This window comes from Coenobita brevimanus, chromosome 104 (genome assembly GCF_032717465.1).
Source record: "Coenobita brevimanus isolate Jiangsu-jjx chromosome 104, ASM3271746v2, whole genome shotgun sequence".
NCBI classification, from domain to species: Eukaryota; Metazoa; Arthropoda; class Malacostraca; order Decapoda; family Coenobitidae; genus Coenobita; species Coenobita brevimanus.
Window position 1 is genome coordinate 2063671 of NC_137057.1, and position 22034 is coordinate 2085704.

The 22034-nt window shown below is 40.9% G+C and overlaps 1 protein-coding gene across 1 annotated transcript in view; it reads left to right on the top strand.

Annotated features, from left to right (window-relative positions):
* LOC145415962 (protein turtle-like) overlaps positions 1-22034 on the top strand; it is a 207311-nt gene that overhangs the window by 160976 nt on the left and 24301 nt on the right. Inside the window, exons 13-14 of the mRNA XM_080285065.1 lie at positions 4507-4666; positions 19199-19414. Coding sequence (XP_080141191.1) covers positions 4507-4666; positions 19199-19414 — 376 coding nt within the window. The remainder of the gene's footprint in view (positions 1-4506; positions 4667-19198; positions 19415-22034) is intronic.

A 22034-nucleotide genomic window follows, 5' to 3' on the forward strand; every position in this document is an offset into this window, starting at 1 on the left:
CAAGGACGTTTGATAAAGTTGTTAGAAATGTTGTTGACAAGGTACCAGAAGAAACAATAAGAAATTGGGTTGGAGAGTGCAGAGAATTTAGTGCAAATAAAATTTTTCTTAGCAGAGCGGAGAACAAACTTAGCATGGTTTTGGGCAGAGATGAAATTCAGGGGTGGGTTGGCTTCAGTACCTGTTGTAGGCTTTTTCCTTGATGTGGACAGCATTAGAACAAGTGTGATTAAACCAAGTTTAAATTTGGATTAGTCAGAGGATAAGAGAAATCAGTGTATGCTTCCATGCCAGACAGAATAACCTCCATAATACATAGAATAACCTCCAAAATACATGAGGCACATTCAGATCGCTCTCGGCCATGGAAGTACTAATCATCCCAGTTGAAACAAAAGTAGAACTGCCTGAGGGCCTCTCAGTCAGTAGCTCCAAAGAGCCACAGCTGCAGCTTGTTGGAAAGGTCCGCAGGCCGTACTGGAGTGATAGGACACGTTAAGGTGATAAGGTTGTAATTGAAAGAGTCCAAATGGAGAGAAAAGATTGACAGAGTAAGCTGAAGCATTACAGTAATAACTGGGCCAAAGGAGGGTCGGATAATGCAGAAAAAAAAGGAGAAGAAGATCGTCGGATAATGCCAAACATAGTATTTTGTATTTTAGGCATAATTCACTGACGATCAGTTAGCTTTAATTTACAAGAGTTATGTGTGCTCTCAGGTGGCATATTGCTCACTCTTGTGGAATGGATGTGGAGAGGTTGCACTAAAACAACTAGGCAAAATTAATAACAAAGCTGTTAGAATTATTACTAACCCTGCTATTACAAATAAACTACCTTCACTACAGGTAAGAAGGAGTGTTGCCTTCATTGCATTATTTTACAGATACTTTGATGGCAAATGCCCAGACGAGGTTGCATCCATTGTGCCAACTCTCCATGTCTTCCCCTGTGCTACACAGGCATTTAGCTGTGCTCATGACTGGAATGTTACACAGCCATATTGCAGAACTTCTGTCGGTCAGAATTCTTTTATTCCCCGAACTTCATCTCTTTGGAACTCGCTTCCCCAGAGTTGTGTCCCCCCAAACTTCAAACTACAGCTGTTCAGATCCAACTGCTACGGATTTTTCATGGATGGAGGACACCAGTAATCTTGTGTATGGATTTCACTTATGTATTTGTGTTTCCTTCCTCCGTTGTGTTGCTTTAAAAAAATACAATTGTCAGTGCAGTATACGTGCATTACATTACTCACCAATTTACAGGCCTGCCTTCTAAATCTCACCCTCACTGTCATTAACACTTACGTGTATTATGACTGGATAAGGTGCTGTTCAGGAATTTGTGTATTTGCTGTTATTTATTATTTTTTTTTTTTAATTATCCAATATGGAGGTTTGGAAAATGTTGAGGTTAGTATAAAGCCTGTTCAGATACTCGAGTGATTACTGTGGTTATAAGAAAGAGGTCAGTTATGTTGTAACTCTCTCCAAGATGATCCAGGTTATGGGTAGGGTGCTGTATAAGCTGCTGTTGGTCAATTAGGATAGATTCAGTTGGGATGGGATACAAATTAGTAGGCAGGGGAGTCCTACATTAGCTTGCTCTGTGGATATGGAGTTGGGGGAGTTTTTTCGGAGTTAATGGCTAGATACTTTGTAAGATGTAGCAAATCCACATTAGGTTTAGCTAGATGGAACCAAATTTGCAAAAACAAGAAGGAAAATTGATCCATTAGTGTAGATACATCCACTCGAGCACCACAGATACAAGCAGATGATAGAAGTACTTCCCAAGGTAATAAGTGCTTGTAAATTTTGTGAGTGAATTACAGTATACCAACAGAAGGAGTCTACGTAGGAAAATGGACGAACTAAAGGCTAATACTAGTGCAGAGAAAATCCATCCATATATCCATCCATCATCCAATTCTACACTGCCCCATGAGGAGCGTAGGAGCCCGGGGCTAGGCAGTTGGTCCCGACATTTAAGATGAGAGTGACCAGCCTCACTCATCCCTGAGTGGTATTACATGAGCAATCAACCCCAACCATCCCTTGGATATAAACCTTCACCGGCTCAGTCCGATTGGAGCGCAATAATTATCCACTAAAACCACCAGGCGCCAAAATCTGGTAATATGGTTACCACCCAGCGTAGTAAATGCTTTCCTTGTGTACAGGAAACCATATGGCTTGCCACTCAGTGTATAGTCACCCACAGGCTGAAGGAAGAGGAAAGAATGAAGGAAAGAAAGACAGAAGAGGGAGTGTAAAGTCACCCGTAGGCAGAAGGACAAGGAAAGAATGAAGGAAAGAAAGACAAGAGAAAGGAAGGAATGAAGGATGGAGAGGAAAGGGCAGACACCCGAGAGCAGCACTGCATCGAGTGAGTATATTGCCGATATTCATTAAACGTGGGTGAATGCGGAGATTGGCGAATTTTTAGTGGAATATCAGATCCAGGCATAATATATATTTCAGTCTAACCACTTGGGAGGGAAGGAGGAAGGGTATCCATTTACGTGAAAGAATCTTGAAATTGTTACAGTAACACAAGTATTAAAGTCAGTCAGGATACTGAAAGCGTTTGGATTGCAGTTATAATAACAGGGAGAAATTAGTCTTAGGAGCCATATACGGACCTCAAAAATTAAACAACGAAGATAGCAGTTATCTGTTGGAGGAGATTTAGAATGCAGCACGATCCAGCTCAGTAATTATGGTAGGGGACTTTAACATGCACGGGATAGATTGGCAGAATCTGACGGGGAATGCAGAGTCAGAAGAATTTCAAGAAGTAGTGGAGGGAAATTTCCTTTATCAGTATATCAGCGAGCCCACTAAAGGTAGTAATATGCTAGATTTACTTTCATTTAATCGAGAAAACATTATTAGTGATATAGAAGTCGGAGGATGACTTAGAAAAAGTGGCCATGAAGAAATTAAGCCCAGAGTTCGCTGGAATGACCGTTATACTGAAAACCGATAGGCCATATCCAGACTATGCCGTGCAATTTTGGAGTCCATACTATAGAATGGATATGAATTTAATAGGAAATGTACAGAGAAGAATGACAAGAATTATACATGATGTTCGGACCCTTTCATATGAAGACATACTGGAAAAAAAATAAATTTGCTTTCATTAGAAAAGCACAGACAAAGGGGGAATTTAAGTGAGGTGTTTAAGTGGATGCAGGGAATAAATGAAGGAGATAGTAGCAAGGTACTTAAAGTGTAAAGGAAAGACCTAGAAGTAATGGTTTCAGACTAGATAAATTCCGTTTCAGTAAGGAAATAGGTAGAACCTGGTTTGGAAATAGACTAGTGGCCGAATGGAATAAGCTGCCTAGTAAGGAAGTTGCTTCCCCTTTCATTAAGAGTTTCAAGCATAGGCTAGATGTGTATATGACAAACAATGGCTGGATATACCGTAATAAAATCTCTTATTAACCAGTACTCATTAATTCTTTTTCCTTATCAGGCTGCATGATGATAAACCCCTTTCTCCTTTCGCGTTTTCCTATGAAATGTCCATGCCAGTTTTTCTGTACTGCATGGTGTTCCTTCTGACTTTTTCCTGGCGGATTCGGCTGGAGAGTTTGTAGGACGGGGGAGATCCTTCTTTATTACTATCCTTATCTCTTTCAGGTTGTTTGGCTACTATTCTAGGAACTACCTAGCATGGGCTAACTGGTCTACTACAGTTTTCCTCTCTTCTTATGTTCATATATGTTTGTTTCCCAAGTGGATCTGTGAATGGAGAGGAGTGACAAAGGTGGTGGTAAACACTGAATTCACCTAGCATAGAGATTTCAGAGGAGGCAAAAACTGATAGCATGTGTTCTGTCACGGAAGTAAGATAGACAGAGAATTTTTCATAACTGGTATAATTATGGGATATGTCCACAACACAGATATATTTAATCTGAGAATGACAGAACAGCTGAAGCCAGAGTGTAGAGACTTCAGAGGGTTCAAGTTCAGAAACAACAGAGCAAGATAAGTTGTTGCCCACATACACATAAGAATCACCCATGACTTTGAAGTGAGTATAAGGAAAGTAGGATGATACAAAGAAAGGTTTGCTATCACTCACTCGCCTCAGACATCCGAGTCTCAGTGAGGAAGAGAAGCTAAGGTTTATAGGAAGAGAGATCACACTCAACAGAGAGAAAATCAAAGAAATGGCCATGGATACTGCAGAAATGAATAGTGAGTGACTCAGACAATAGTTCCATGCATCTCAGTTGGCTGTCACCGGAAAAGGAGTGCATGGTGGGAGCTTTTATTGCCTCTCCCTCTCCTGGGGACTCCGAGGTTTGGTGCTGAGATGCAGTTTTCTCTGATTTTTGGAAAAGGAATGGTGATGTGTAATGTGCATGCAGTTTGGTGTTGAGAGTTAGAGGAAAATATCCTCTACTGTCACTAACTTTCCATTCTAGGGTCGAATCCAAACTCCTCACCTCCACTAACGAGATCCTTGATTCTGTTTCCATAGATGCGTCCCCTGGTACACCACCCCAGCAAGGGCGTGCTGGTGAGCGGGAACAGTCTAGCATTACGAGGCATCACTAGACACCAAGCGGGACCCTATACCTGTGCTGCTTCTAACTTGGAGGGCGATGCGCATAGTACATCACTCAACCTGACCGTCAACTGTAAGTAGGCTACAAGTGGAGAGAGAGAGAGAGAGAGAGAGAGAGAGAGAGAGAGAGAGAGAGAGAGAGAGAACTGGTCAAAAAAAAGCCTTGCATAAAGGATGAATAAGTAAGGGTTGACATAATATGAAAATATGTTGCGGAAATGCTATACAGGAGTGAAAGGACAAAATTTGCATACATACAAGGAGGAGATCACTGGTCTGAGTTGTATTTTTTTTTCCAGACCTAAGAGGAATTCTGATGACAGTATGTTTCTACTGTGTATCTTGGAATTATCGGAAACCTATGTACTAGTAATCTGTAGCACGATTCTTCAAAGAGAAGGTACGGGTGTGTGCATTAATGGGTGAACAGAGATACTGTACTTGCAAATGTCTTTTTGTAAGCTGTGTGAGTAAGTGGATGAAGGCGTGTCGCAATTAATATGATGTTCATCATGGTGTTGCTTTTTCTTTGGTGATATTCTGGTTGAGGCTGCATTGTTATAAAAGAGAGGGTAGTATGACTCCTGCTACGACCTGATGAAGATCCTGAAGTGCTGGATGATAGATGGCTGTGTGATGTTTAACAAGATGGTGGACTTGTGTTTTGCTACCTTTATTGTGTCGTTGATAAGCCAAAGCTGGAGGGTAAGCCTTGCCTTTCTGTTTCCAGTGGGTTGCACTGGTATCACCAATACCCCTGAAATTAATCAGAATGAGGAAGGAATTAACCATTCTAATAGTGTGCTTGTCCCCCTTTTGCCTCGGAGTGTAGCAAACTCTGACTATGTACTCAGTGTGGGTATGTTTGTTGCTATGCAGTGTATTGTGGGTTCTCAGTAAAATAATTAAAACTCCGTTAATATTATTTCAGTCAAATTTGGTGGATGAACATCGCTCAAGAAGGTGATATATTGTCTTTTAAGAACAATAGGTCCAAGGTCAAGGCTATCTGGCAAATTCAGCTTAAAAGTTTTTATCTAATGTGGACTGAACTCTGTAGTTGGGTTCAGGTTAAAAGAAGGATAAAGAGATTCGATTCTAGGAACAATCAGTCGGAGGTCATGGTCACAGGGAAAGGTCAAAGTTGAAGGACTCTGGGCAAAATCAACTCAAACATTTTTTATCTGTTGTGAATCGAAGTTGGTGGAAAAATTCAGGATCCAAGAAGAATAAAGTAATTCAAGTTTAAAACCAATCTGTCGATGGTCAACATCACAAGGCCAAAGTCAAATATCAAGATCACAAGCCCTTATAACATTTGCTGGATGCATGTGTAACACTCTTTGTGCTTCTTGTTAGAGTGGTTTGGTTTGATTAGTTATTCTTGTAGGTTAGGTTAGGTTACGTTAGGTTAGGATTGGATGAGATTAGATTTTGATTGGATTGACCTGGACTGGGTGCAATGGCATCGGTCAGGATAGGTAGATCATTCTTCTGTGTACCCATCTTTAGCACTAAAAGATAATGTAATTGTTATGCAGCGTGTTCTCTGTCCCGACTTCTTGGATCCAGTCACGTTGCAACTCTGGGTCCTTAACCTGCGCCATCCCGGCAACGTGAATTAATGCAGCAACATTGCAAGGTCCCTAATTTGCACAATTTTCAATTTTCGCGAGTGATTTTTGGCACGTATACACGGGACACCTTCCTCTATTCCTCTACAAGATGCCAAGCAGGAACAATGCCTTACACCACATAACCTCTCCCCCCCGCACGCCATTGTCTCGGCAATTTACCTGTTACCAGTGACCTGGCCAATAAAGACATTCAGGGCCAGAGTGATTCCCCAATCGATGACAATGTGGAGGACAAAGTTTACATAGCATTAGAGGAAGAAACAGTCAGAAATGATGATCAGGTAATGTGGGAAAAAAAGGTCATGAATGGTGATGAGTTAGTGAGTGAAACAATGCTTATAATGCCTATATTACTGTTTGAAAACCAATATACTCTTGTACTACATATAAATTCGTACCAAGTAAATTAATAAATACTGTTTATGAGTGGTGTGAAATAGTTACCCTCCCATAGAACTCGTTTTCTTTGGTGCCAGCCTGTTAGAAAACCCAGTCAGGTAAGGAAGTACTCGTACCTAAATCGGGTATTTTAAACCTCAGGTGAGCGATTTCTCTATGAATTTTCGATGTTTCTCACCAAAAGCGGATGTTTGAGCCAAAAAAAAAAAGGTCCAAAAACGTCGGAATGGGGCGGGTTAATTCCTGACCGGGTCACCACAAGCAAGGAAGGGAGACACAAACACCATGAGTAAACAAATACACTAATATATTAATAGAGAACAATTACACACACAACATTCTATGACCAGAGTCAAAAGTACACAATGCCTTACACTGATATTGATCTCAATCACTGTCAACCTAGTTCAGCATCTTTGTCTCACATCTGGTTTATTTCCTCACAGTATCACAGGCAATATTTCACCAATATAGCTAGTACATCAACACAGACAGATCTGCAGACAACACAACCCAGTATACCCACAGGAACAGTCCTGAAGCCTAGGTGTTCATGTGACATAGACGGATCCTAGCTAATACATCATTTCCGCATGACATGTACGGAAGTCCCTAGCTAACTTAGCCTCTATACACGCGTCACACAGGCCGAGAATATACCGTAGGTCACAATGGGAGACGTGGGGGGGAAGAGGGGCTTAATGAGGATAGGGAGGGTTTCTGTCTGTGGGGCCAGGCTCGGGGCAAGGAGGAGAGGGGGGGGAGGGTATAGCACTGAGATACACTGAGATATTGCTGTGTTACGTGAGTGACACGGGCTCAACTGTCATCATCCGAGGGGGGGGGGGCTCAACCTGGGGCTGGGGTTATACACTCCGCACGTGATTCACAGGGGCTCAATTCATCGTCAAGGGGAGGAAACTCTATGAGTGGGGGAGGGGGGAAGTGTGTGCCGAGTATGAGGATAGGGGGAAGGAACACAGGAGAATGGTTCACTGGTAGTACGCTGAGGGAGGGTGCTCACAACACTGGGGAAGCATACGATCACGAGACCTGTTATTCACAATTCTGACTGAGGTGAGGACCATGGCCCTCGGGAAGAGGACCTATGCGGGGAGCTCCAGCTGGTGGTTGGGCATGGGATGTCCATCCGGGGAGCTGTGCAGGATGGTGGGGCCCGGGGAGTTGCCACTAGTCCGGGAGGAATGGGGCGGTGTCTGGGACGGCTTTCTCACCGCGTCAGCCCTGCAGGAGGCAGGGCTGTCTAGACTGTGACCGAAGAGGGCCAGGAGTCGGGCTATACGCCATTGGCCCTTGGTCATCCTTGAGGTCCAGGGAAGGGCCTGATGGAGGCCCGGGCTGAGGGACGGCCGGGAGGAGAGTGCCGCCGGAGTGGGGCAGCCTGCACCCCGGTCCGGGGCAGCTGTCAGGGAAGAACTGCAGCCACTTGTGTCTGGGGAGGCCCTTCGGCCATGGCGAGCACCTCGGGAGGCCCGCTGGCTCTGGGGTCTGCGGCCTTTCCTGCAGGGGGAGGCTGACAGGGTAGGGCTGTGGCCTCTGCTGCAGGGGGAGGCTGACATGGTAGGGCTGCGGCCTCTGGTCCTGCCGGAGCCCGTCAGCGCCTGGGGTGGCCCGGGCTGGAGGGACTGGATCCCTGGCCTCGGGGACGCCTCGTCTGGTCCGGACTCAGGTGTGGAGCCTGTAGAGGGAGAGACTACAGCCTTCCAAGGAGAGAGCTGGAAAGAGTGGCACCTTGCTCTAACCCCAAGGCAATGGGTAGGGGCAGAGGTGGCTCCAATCATCATGCAACCCCATCGGGCACTGCCTGTGCTCCTACGTGGATCAGGGGCGCGGGGACACTCCTGCCATAGGGCTAGGGCCTCCTTCCCTTGAGACGTCGAGAGGAAGAGGTCGGACATACTCTCTCAGCTTTCGCCACAGCTCCGACGTAGCGTGCTCTCCCGTCGTCGGGTCAGCATTACCTGTCCCGGGGATGTCAGGAGGACGAGGTCAGACGAACTCTTGCGGCTTACGCCACAGCTCTGATGGAGCCTGCCCTCCCTCCGTGCGGGAAAGTCTTGTGCCTGTAACGTCGGGAGGAAGAAATCTGACGTACTTTCTCAGCTTTCGCCACAGCTCCGATGGAGCGTGCCCTCTTTCAGTCTCGGTAGGGGAATAGCAACCCTAGAGGCTCCTCCTGAGTCCTCAGTCAAATTTGGAGCCGATCCAGAGGACTTGGCGCCCGAGGGTGTGCTTGAGAGCTTGCCACTGCAAGTCTAACCCCAATTCTGGCGAGCATTCCCTCCACTGGAGAGTAGTGTACTTTCCCTGAACTCTGGTGGGTGGTCTGGCTGCGCGGAAGAGGGTCGCCGAGTCACGAGGGAGATGTGTCATTGTTGCCGGGACGTTGAGCCAGGTAAATCAGGCCCTCTGTCGTCTCCAAGTGGAGTGGATATCACCCCCTCACTCTCTCCTCCTGGGTTGGTGGTGTCAGGTTCACCCCGCCACGCGTGTGTTTTAGTATTAATGCATATCAGTCAAGTAAATGTACACTGCACCCAGAAGTTAAAGGTCCTCAGGTGAAAAGAAGGTACTACTATCATAAACTACTCACTTGGTGAAATAAATTACACTTAAGTACTAATTTTTTTGTTTCATATACAGAATTATTAAATCTACATGCATAAACTTTTACTGTTTGTTCATTGGCAGAATAGAGGACACGTGGGAATTAGGGACACTTAATGTAATTATGTTTTTTTTACTTACTTGAACATGAACTGATTTCAAAAAATTTTATAATTCACCGAGGATTTTTTGTGAGTGAAAATGAGCATCGCACGTACTAAACAGCCGTTAACAGACAGCCAACGCAGGCAGTGCAGTGTTAGTGTTAAAGGAACACTTTACTTCGTGTAAGGAGAGATTTGTTTTCATCCATACCATCATATAATCATCTATCTATCTATCTATATACCTAGGCTGCTTCCCCCAAGGAAAGGGAGGTAGCCGAGACAGGACGACACACTCCTCATTTACTCATGCATTCAAACACATTCATTCGCATCTTAGCCCCAAAGGGGAGAACGGAAAGATCCTCACCGCACCACACTGCACAAGGGTCAACTGTGCAATGCAATCAGTGATATCCGCAGCAGGGCCCGACAGCAGAGCTGGTTTACCCCTGCCACATCATAACAGACTCATCCCCTTACCCGCACCTGACCTGAAATAGCTGATCATGCCAAATAGATGAAAAGTTTCATCAACATCACAGGCGGCGCAAGTTTGTTGGAGGTAAAAGAAAAACATGTCTTCATTGGAGGGGTATTAAAATACATATGAGTCTGTGGATTCATTCATCAATGCAATTTAACCTAATTCATACCTGTATGATAACTAATGATGAATAACATTGTTACAAGATATTTTTAAAGAGAATCCATAATTATCATTATAATGGAACAACCTAATACTGGTAGTAAGAAAGTGGTAGTCACAGAGAAATACAGTGATTCCATGGTAATGAAGTAATAAAAAAAGCTAAACTTTAATACAGGGGCGTGGCAGTTCCACCTGTCTTCTTATTTTCTCACGTATTTGAGGAAAGAAACTTTAGTGTTATTTGCAACACAGATATCTGCTTGTTGATTTTAGACTACAAAACGTATATAGAACAAACAAATGTAGCCTATTTCAGGGTATTTAAGCAGCCTGGACGCCTGTACCAGCTTATTTACTGGTGATCCTGTAAACCTAACCTAACAACCTAACTCGGGGAGGAAAGCCCCTCAGTTAAGATCATCGGTGGCAGACCCCTCAATGATTTTAACCACCTTGGACGGCCACTACACTTAACGTTGGAAGCTCCCAACTTCTATCTGACTAAATTTCTACCCCGACCTATCCTTGTCCACCTGTGGGAAACATATCTGAGTGAGAATGTTGGAAGAGTTGCACCCGTGTGGTAAAGAATTTTAAAAATATATATTACAGTAAGAAGTGCATCTTCTGTAACTTAGTTTCGTAGTATTCCGATAACTACACACACACACACACACACACACACACACACACACACACACACACACACACACACACACACACACACACACACACACACGAGTCAATCAATCAATCAGTTAATGAAAGCAACGCCAACGATAAGTTTGGTATTACACTGTTTTTTGCTGTAATGAGAAATCACATAAGAACAGAACAATTCCAGCAAGGAGCCTTAGCCCTGTGGTAATACTAAAGTCCCACGAAAGTTTATTAGGCAGTAACAAAGATAGCGATATGATAATTACTTAGTTTACATCATGTTAAACTCAACATTTTGATTGCGATAATCACTTGAACATTTTTCTCTGTGTGTTACCCTCATCACACTGGGATACAGGAGTAAGGTGGTACTGTCTACAATAATGTTTATATGCCTGTAAGTCACGTGTAAGAAACGGTCCTCAAATCTGTATCTTTCTTCAGAAATTTTTGATATTTATGAAATAGTGCATCTGTGTTTAGAAGTGTCTTGGAAGTATTATTCCAGTGAAAGGTGTGAAAGTCCAGTGTATGCTTGAGTTTTTGGGTTTGTTTTAAGTGTGAAAAGCTCTATCTCGTTGTGTTTGTTTATCTACGTTTGGCGCCAAATAGGGTGACCGGTGGGTGGTTATTGTTCTCGTGGAAGTGATTAGTATTACCCGGTGTAAATTAGAGCTACAATTGGCTGAGTGTTAACTGTATGTTGTTTCACCAGTAAGAACAGTTTATAACCATTCGGAACTGAGTGGAACTTTTGTTTGTAGGCTGAGTGGAATTTTGTAATGTTTTGACTTGTCTTTGTATGAACTGAGCTTTATTTTCTGGTGATACAGCAGTTCAGTGTAATTGTTGTTTATTAACAGTAGTGTGGGAACGATTTTGTGACGATTCAAGCAGTTTGTGGCAATCAATTGTGACTGTGGTTGGCGCCGTTGTGTTGGTAGATGTAAACAACTGTAGTCTGGTACAGTATACTTGGTGTATTTAGTGTTAAGCATTCCTCTGTGCACAGTGTGTGAGTGAGTGAGTACTATTCCCTTAGTTTTTGTTTATATCTCAGGTTTACAGTTACCCTTATAGGTGAGATATAATTGTATTTTCATATGTTGTAACTTTTCAGGTGATAAACAACTTATTTGTGTATTGTAAGACTCTTGCAACATCATTGTTGTTGTATTTCAGGTAGTATAACTTTAGTTCTTCATTCCAGGTAACGGTTAGCTTTTCATTCTTTGTAACAGGTGTATTACTAACCAGTATGGTAGCTATTCCTGTACAGTTCTAAACAACAAGACACCCACCAGTAAAACCTGTAACCATTGCATAAATTGTCACTGTTCTAGCAGGTTTTGTATATAACTTATTCTTGTTCCAATATCTCTCCCAGGTACTAATCAGTATTATCAAATTCTTTTTCTCTGATTAATCCTCGCAGTTACCTTGCATTTCAGAATGCCGCGGAACGTCATTTGCGTAACCTGCTCCGGTAGTTTCACAGGATCCTTTTATACAAACCGCACCTTTGTTTGCAGGATGTGCAAACTACATCAGAGCTGGAAGACAAGCTGACCGAGGCTAAGAACAAAATTAACAGTCTGACCCGAAAAGTAGATGTGCAGGAGGAATTCATTACGAATAATGTCGGACACACTGCAGAGGACAATGTCACTGCTAGGCCAACTGCAGTCCAGGTTGACCATCCTCCTCCTGCTGTAGTTACTTCTCCCCTCACCGTACAGAATGAGTTCCAGCCAGTGCGGAATGGTGCAAGGCTTGTAAGGAAAAGAACATCATTCCAGTAACAACATACAACAAGTTTCAGATTCTCACAGAAGTACAGGAAGAGCCCCATGAGGCACGGGTTGTGGGGGACTCCATCATCCGTGGTCAGTTGGTGGAATTTTGCGGCCGGGCACCCTCTAAACGAAAGCGTTTTTATATTCCAAGTGCAGGAGTAGATGACGTAACAGAGGCTGTGGATGACGTTTTCGAGAATGCAGAAAATGACAGCCTTATTATCATTCATACAGGTACCAACGACGTCATGTGAACCCGATCAGAGGAGCTGATGGAGAAGTACAGGAAGATGATCCAATGCTACAAGGAGAAAACTAACCATATTTTAATTTCAGGCATACTACCAAGGATTAATGCAAGGAATGGCTTCTTCAGCAGAGCATTTAGTATTAATAACAGAGTCAAGTCATTTTGCTTACAGGAAGGAGTTCAGTTGATCGACACGTGGAACCAAGTTTACGAGCAGCGTACACTATTTACGAACAATGGACTACACTTGAATGCCGTTGGTTCTGCCGGTCTCGGTCGTTTGCTTAATGATGCCGTAAGTTTTTTCTGGAGAAAAAACAAGCATCACGGGAGGCAAACGTAGATGTCATACGATCTGATAAATCAATAAATAATGGAAGCTCCCCACGTCAGAAAGGAAAGAACATTAAAGCAATCCTCGCAAATGCTCGTAGTCTATGTAATAAATTTTCCGATTTAGAGGCCCTTGCCTTTATCGAAGATTATGGTGTAATTGGAGTAACAGAATCGTGGCTAAATACTGAGCAGAGAGATTTTCTAGCAGAGTTTAATTTACCAGGCTATCACATTTTCAGTTGTGCAAGGAAGAATCGAGCAGGGGGTGGCGTGTTGTTATATGTTAAATCAGGATTTCATCCAGTTGAAATTACCAAGCAATGTATTGAAAACATCGACACTATTTATATTCAGCTTAGAAATGAATATTGTCATAAAATCACTCTTGGGTTAATTTATCGTCCACCTGGTCAGCCACTCAACATTGATAATGAAATCTACAATCAAATTGCCAAACTATCTTGTATGCAAAGCACTGTAACATTTGGTGACTTTAATTTACCAGTTCCAAAATGGGGAGAAGCCCTATCCTCACACACAGGGTCAGACCTATATACAAATTTGCAAGAAAGTTCTTTGTATCAATTTGCAAATTATCCGACACGTGGAGCTAACATCCTACATCTTGTCTTAGCTACATCAGAAAATGTAGTGAATAATGTTATTGTAGGAGAAGAAAACAATGGATCATCGCATAGTTACATTTAACATTAAATTCAGTGAAGACAGTGTCAAGGCCAGTTGTGAGAAAGTGCCCGACTTTAAGAGAGCAAATTTTAAGAAATTAAAGGCAATTGCAGGTGCAGCTGACTGACATCCCATTGTCGAAACTTTAGATATCAATGATGCGTGGAGTTACTTTACAGAAACTCTCAACAGTGCCATCAAATTATGTATTCCTATGCGCAACAGAAGGCCCGCCAAAAATTCTAAACCCAAATGATGGAACTCCAACATTAAACATTGTCTAGAAGCAAAAAATCTTGCATATAAGAAATAAAATACCACAAAGAGTCAAAGTGATAAAAATGAATACAATGCCCTTCAACGAAAAGCCAAAAAATTAATTAAATGCAGTAAGAAAAATCTTGAGACACATATTGCAAGTATTAGTAAATCAAATCCCAAAGAATTTTTCAGTTACATAAGAAGCAAAAAGGTAATAACTCCATTAATCGGTCCCCTAGTCACAGATAACGGAGAGCACACTGATGATGAAACTATGATGTGGAAAATTCTTAATACTTTCTTCGCGTCAGTATTTACAACAATATACATACAATTCCTACTGTTTCCCCCATTCCTATAGAAGAGGGCAACATAATCACTGACATTACAGTCAGCAATCGCGACGTACTGCTTGCAATAAACAGATTAAAAGAGAATAAAGCACCAGGACCGGACAAAATATCACCACGTGTATTGAAGGAACTACAGAATGAAATATCAAAGCCTTTAACTGAACTTTTTAACTTATCACTTAAGAGCAGGAAGGTGCCACATGAATGGAAGCTTGCTAACGTAACCCCAATATTCAAAAAGGGCAACAGAGCCCAACCAGAAAACTACCAGCCAATTAGTTTCATATCGGTGGTTTGCAAATTGCTTGAAACTATTATCAGAGACAAGTTTGTAAAACACTTAGAAACAAACAATCTCATAAAAGATTCGCAACATGGTTTTCGTAATAATCGCTCTTGGCTCACGAATCTGCTGGACTTTTTCAATGATATACTGAACATGTATGACGAGACTAAATCTGTTGATGTGGTCTAACTTGATTTTCAAAAGGCTTTTGACAAAGTTCCACACAAAAGACTCCTTCAGAAGCTAAAGGCACACGGTTTCAGCGGCAGTGTTCTCGGCTGGGTAGAAGATTGGCTCACCGGACGAAAACAGAGAGTTGTAATAAATGAAAAAGAGTCAGATTGGATAAACGTTACAAGTGGAGTGCCGCAGGGTTCAGTGTTAGGTCCTATTCTTTTCTTAATATATGTGAATGATATCGACGAAGGATTGTGTTGTAAGATTTCAAAATTTGCTGATGATACTAAAATAGGTAACCGAGCAGATACAGCACTGCAAAGACAGGCAATTCGGAGAGATCTTGATCAACTGTTTAACTGGGCCTAAGTCTAGCAAATGGATTTCAATATTAATAAATGCAAAGTGTTAAACATTGGCAGTAGAAATGTTGCAAAGTGTTAAACATTGGCAGTAGAAATGTAAGAGCAAGTTATAGCTTGAATAATGCCCAGCTTGATAGGGTAAACCATGAAAAAGACTTAGGAGTTATAATAACAAATGATTTGAAACCAGGCAAACAATGTACAGAAGCTGTGAAAAAAGCCAACAAATTGATTGGGTTCATAGGCAGAGCATTTGACTATAAATCCGATAATATCGTCCTCATTTTTTATAATTCCTTAGTACGCCCGCACTTGGAGTATTGCATTCAGTTTTGGTCACCGTATTATAAAAAGGATATTGAAAAGCTTGAAAGAGTGCAGTGAAGGATGACAAAGATGATACCTAGATTGAGAAATAAACCGTACGAGGAACGTTTAGAAGCCCTGAATCTCTTTGCCCTAACAAAACGGAGGATACGAGGAGATTTAATTCAAGTATTCAAGATATTCGAAGGACATGATAACTTGGCTGTTGATAAATACTTCACAGTTGATCACTCGAACTACACTAGAGGCAATGGGCATAAAATTATTGGCAAACGATTCCAGTCGCATGAAGCTAAGCATTTCTTCTTCAATAGAGTTGTAAATATATGGAATAAACTGCCCTCCAACGTAATAGATTGTAGTACAGTACAAACCTTCAAAGGTCGCCTGGATAAGTATTTGGCATCCAACCCCCAGCTTAATATGTTTACTCTTAAATAAAGAACTTGTATACGTATAATTTTCTGTTTTATATTATTTTAGTTTTTTAGAGCCTGGATCAATTTATTAAATGCAAATATAGTATATGCACAGACTAGGATATGCACAGATAGCCCTGAGTTAACGGTCACTACTCATAATATCGACCTGTGATGGGCTGTGGATCACTGAGGGTCCTTGTTAGTTACGTGGCCACCATCGGGATTTTTTTTAATGTACCAGGGGTCACTGCTTCAGGAGGTGACTTGTGTGCTTGTCCTGCATGGGAAAGTTCGTAGTCTTAGTGGAATGAATGGAGCTGGGACCTGATTGACTGCTGCCTACCTTAATAGTGCCAGGCAAGGCTGCCACACCACCCCTGAATATCCACACTACGCAATTTCCACACTGTGTCCGCAGACGCCTCGTCAATTCAACGTACCCGTACAGCAACATGCATTAGTTATGTAATTATTCGATTACTCATTGTACTTTACTACTTTCTCTTTCAGGTTATTCATACTGGTAGCTGATAGATAATGTATAATAGAATGTAGTTTTACTTTTCAGTCTTTCCTATGATATTTCCATGTCAGTTTTTCCATGCTGCGTGGTGGTTTTTCTCACTTTTTCTTGCCAGTTTTGGCTGGAGGGTTTGGAGGCGGGGGGAGCCTTCTTGCTTTACTACCCTTATCCTTCAGCATGTAGAGTTAGATCTTGTGGTCATAGTCTACTCTGTACCAAACAGCCTCGAAAGGACCATAAGGTCTGTTGCTGTTTGCTTTCCTCTGTACTCCTTTGTACATATTTATAGTGTCACTCTGGTAACACACAACATACATTCAGTGTCATCACATCCAAACTACAAAAAAATGAAGTTGTACGGCATCATTTCACTAGACCTAATTCACTCTTCTCAGCCTAGGACTTGTACATAAGACTGGCTGAATTCAGAAAGTAGTTTTTAATTAATTTTCTAGAAAAGATCATATTATTACAATTTTTTTTTTTTTTTTCAATTTTTACGGAGGCACAGTCTAGAATGATTTACAAGTTTCGCGTTACTTCATTAGGTAATTGATCTGAAATTGTATCGATCAAAAATTTCTATACGCACTGGGAGCACACATTTTTACTCATCGTTGGTTATACATTGTGTGGTTCTGGATGCATTTATCAAACCAATGAAATACAAGATTCTAAACTCAGAATGAATTTGAGACAAAGTCGTGCAAGATTGTAATATTTAGGGTGATAGTATTACTTTTACTTGCTAAGATGCCAAATCGATGATAGAAAATATGACCAGTGGTTGCCTTGGACTGAGAAGCAGCCGACTGTAAAATTAGTATAATACAGCCTAAACAGGACATCTGGTCACCCTGCATGCACTGCAGCTTTGCGCTATTACCCACTATATTTTTCTGCTTGAAGACTCATTTAAAGTATGGTTAAACGATAAAGAGGTGACTCAGAAGAAAGCTTGAATAGGAATCTTAGGATCAAAGAGGAAATGGATGAACGATCGTATATGATTGGTTCGTTCGTGAAGAAGGTTAGATTCCGAGTTTGCAGTGTTCCTTGTCCGGGGCTTGGCCTGGCCACCTTCCGTCACTTGGGTACTGTGACAAGCAGCGGTGTCAGGTCTACTTTATATATATAGAGAGGTATATGAGAGAGGGGTGTGTGAGTTGGGAGCAGGGCAGTGAAATGGCGGGGGACATGACGACGTGGAGGCGATTTGTTTGTGGCCACCCCAAACGGGATTGAGGTGTCTGGCAAGATATATATATATATATATATATTTATATTTTTATATATATATATATATATATATATAAAATTTGGTTTTATGCCAGGTATCCTCGAAGGGCTATAAAATTTGGTTTTATGCCAGGTATCCTCGAAGGGCTAAGGCGTTGCCCCTGGTTAGAGGACTTTGGACTGGAGCGTGTAGCATTTTATGACCGGATGCCCTTCTTGATGTCTACCAATGACCCTGGGGTGGATTCAATCCTCTGACCCTTCGGTCAGAGCGGAGCGCTCTAACCCACTGAGGGATATATATATATATATATATATATATATATATATATATATATATATATATATATATGGATAAAGGAACGAAGTACTGTTTTGCACGTGTAGTGAGATATTCAAGTATAATATTTGTGTACAGAGAACTTGAAAAACTCCCCCTGGAATTACATGAGGAAAGTACCTGTGCAACTATAACGTTTGTTATATTACAACAGCTAGTTAACCTAGGTTAGGTTGAATTGAGACTAATGAAAAATACCTGAAGACTAGTAATGTCAAATGAAAAGAAGTACGAATTGGAAAAGAAAGGGGAAGAGAAAGAAATTTCATCATATATTCGGAAATAGACTGGATGGAATGGAGCGTAGAAGAATATAAAACTATCTGCAAGACATTATGGTCTGTGAAACTAAAGGAGTGCCACTAACAAAAAGTACTTCACCTCTACACAATACCTTAAACACTCTTATTTCTTTTCTATTGTCACTCCAGCATGAATATAATTACAAACGGGACAATTGATGATGCATTGTTCCAGACACTTACAACCTAACCCTTGATATGCAGTTATTCTTAGTTCTCTGCTTGTCCTCAGGGCCCACTGAAGCCGTTAATCATGGGTATAAAGGTAAATATTATGGAAAATGGCATGGGGTTCCATTTTCTGGTTCCACATTTTAACAAGCAGTTCTAGAGCTTAACTTAATTTCTTTAATGTAGAGTTTGCTCTAATCATTGAGTAATCCCACTAACTAATGATGTATATATATTTTCCATAACGTAATGGTGGAGACCTTCACCCGCAATGAAAGTGTCAAAGTAGGTGCAATTAGGCAATTAAACTGTTTTTGACGTGACAGAGATTAATGTATTCAGGGTGTTTCTACAATGCAGAGTCAGGCTAGGGAGTCAGTCAAAGAGGAAGCTATATGGGACAGGTGTAGTTTGACAAAGGATGGGTAAACCAAGCCTGTATGTGAGAAAACTGGAATGTCAAGGAAGGAGTGGTTACTATTGATTAGCAACAGGCATTTCTTGAAGTCCTTTGCTTGAAGTTATGTGAATCAGGAGGTGGTTTCAGGTTACACTGAGAAAATCTGGTAGATTAGGAATGCTATATTTGTGCTGTGTACCAGATTATAGGGAACATATCAGCAGTATAGGAAAACCGTTTCTCTCAAATAATGAGTAATGGCAAAAATCCCCCACTTTCTCGTGCTGCAGATGCCCCTGTATGCGAAGATGAGGCCGCTGACGCAGGCGGTGGGGTAAAGAGTGCGAGTATGAAGACGGAGAGGGTGGTGGCTACGTGGCTGGGTCAGGAGGTGAAGGTGAAGTGCCAGGTGAGGGCGTCTCCACCCTCTCTCAAGTACTCATGGATCTTCAACAACTCCCTTACATCATACAGGATACCTGGTGAGCAGGTGTCTTTTACATCAGGTGAGTCAGTTCATTACCCTTCTCTCTCTCTCTCTCTCTCTCTCTCTCTCTCTCTCTCTCTCTCTCTCTCTCTCTCTCTCTCTCTCAGCGGCACCCAACTGTCCTATGAAACAACTCCACTGCAGCGTTCTTCTGGGAGGCTGTTAGCAACCTTGTTCATAAACTGGTATATTACAGGGTTTGTAGGTAGAAAGCTTACTTATTTCAGCCCGTAATTTGTTGTGGGATTCACTGCCTAAATTTGAATCAACTTTTGTTGTTGTTGAAATTTTAAAAGATTTGTGCTCGCATTTCCCAGAATTAATATAGCAATAGTTTATGTTAGAGCTACTTATATATATATATATATATATATATATATATATATATATATATATATATATATATATATAAGAACCTTCGTGTAATGACATAACAGTTTTGTCTACGTATGCATTACAAAATAGAATAAGATATTCCCGATTTTCAACTTTCTCGTTGTACACTCTAACTTACAAAACAGTTTGGCCAGAAATGGCGAAGCATCTGATCCTCAGCTGCAGAATACGAAATTACCGAAGCTAATATATTGCTGTTATTTCCACACTTTTACTCCGTTTTTCTGCCAGTCGTAAACACTTCAATTTTACTTTATCACATACTTCTTCTGCCACTTATATATATATATATATATATATATATATATATATATTTATATCTATATATATATCTATCTATCTATCTATATATATATATATATATCTATCTATCTATCTATATATATATATATATATATATATATATATATATATATATATATATATATATATGTGTGTGTGTGTGTGTGTGTGTGTGTGTGTGTGTGTGTGTGTCTTCTTTTCATCTCTTCAGATCTTAAGTTGACTTGTTAGGAATTTATTTGTTTATTTATTTCTAATTTACGTTTTTTCGTTCATTTGGTTTACTATTACTTATTGTTTTATTTCTCTCTCCTACCTTTTCTTATCTTTGGGATCCAGATTATTATAGAGTGAGAATAGGTTATATATTGACTGTCGTAGTCGACTTGTGCTATCATAACTTACGGCTTATCTATAACATGAAGTTTCCAATACGTCAAAATCTGCAATGATATTGTAGGGTGACCGTAACTGAGTGTGCCGAGAGCTTGGTGTAGGGTCAGCTGATATGCGTTCTCCCAACATACATCTCATTGTGGCGACACAAGAGTCAGTGGTCGTACCCATCACCAACTGTTTGGCTACCAAAGAGACTTGTGTCTGCTTTGACTTATTGATGATATATAACATCACTTCTTCCATTATGTTTTGCTTCACTTCTTTTCGCGTATATGTTTTAGCTATTATCTCCTTAATCCTTGTTTTTCATTATTAGTATATTTGTTTTTCCATTTGGATATTTGCCAAATGTGCGTTAGCTCCTTATGATTTTAATAATTCCATGATCATTCGTTTTCTCCCAGTTCATTTCCTATTTTCCATCACCTAATTCCCAATTTTTAAGTCCTCTGTACGATGCAGAAAGTCTGTACGTTTTGTGGCAGCACTTACATCTGTTGGTGGGATATCAGTGCCATAACGCGATACCACACTCATAACAGCTTTGAGGATGTGGCCACTAGAATATACCCCAAAATGCTGTAGCTTCTTTTATTTATTTTCGTTGTTTGCACTGAAGTTTTCTGTTGCTACCCTCTACGTGTTGTATGTTGCAATCTGAGCCTCTTAGCTGCTCCAAGTGTATATATATATATATATATATATATATATATATATATATATATATATATATATATATATATATATATATATATATATATATATATATATATATATATATATATATATATATATAATCTTTACAGTTTCATGATTTTGTTTATATTCAAAGTTATTACATTAGTGACATAGAGAAGTGACGGGAGAGCAACTCCTTTCCAAAAACACTTTGCTCTCATGGTCACAAATAACTTTTCGTGATCACTGAATAGGTCATATTTGTGAGATTTTCTTTTTCCAGTCATTTTTCCTTCTTATTAGTAAACATCTGTTATATGTAATAATTTGATATCAGTATTTCATATATTATTATTATTCCCTTTGAACTGTTTTTCTTTGATGACGAGGACTATTATAGGCTACTACTTTTATTTTTAAAACCATACTGATCTGACGGATATACCAGTATGATTAAATTTAGGAGTATGTTTGTCTGTCTGTCTGCCTGTCCTCAAAGAATATCGAGGGGGATGCATATACAACTCCATAAATTGCTCTAACAGGGGTAACTTTTTAAGACAAATATAAATGTGAACATATCAGTTGCTAAGGTGGCACCTGGGATGGGGAAAATTAGAATGAAATGGAAATAATCAAGTAAACATAGTGGAAACATAATCCAAGAAGACAAATACCATAGATTTGTTTACTTCTACAACCATATCATTATTAGCTACACCGGATTGGATAAGTGGACGTATTGTTGGAATGGGCAGGGCAGGTGGGGTGGGGCAGGATTGAGTGGATGGGTGGGTGTGAACAGGGCTGGTGGGGTGGGTGGGTGTTCAGGGTTGAGTTAATGGGTGGGTGTGGGCAGGGCGGGTGGGATTGGTGGGTGGGCA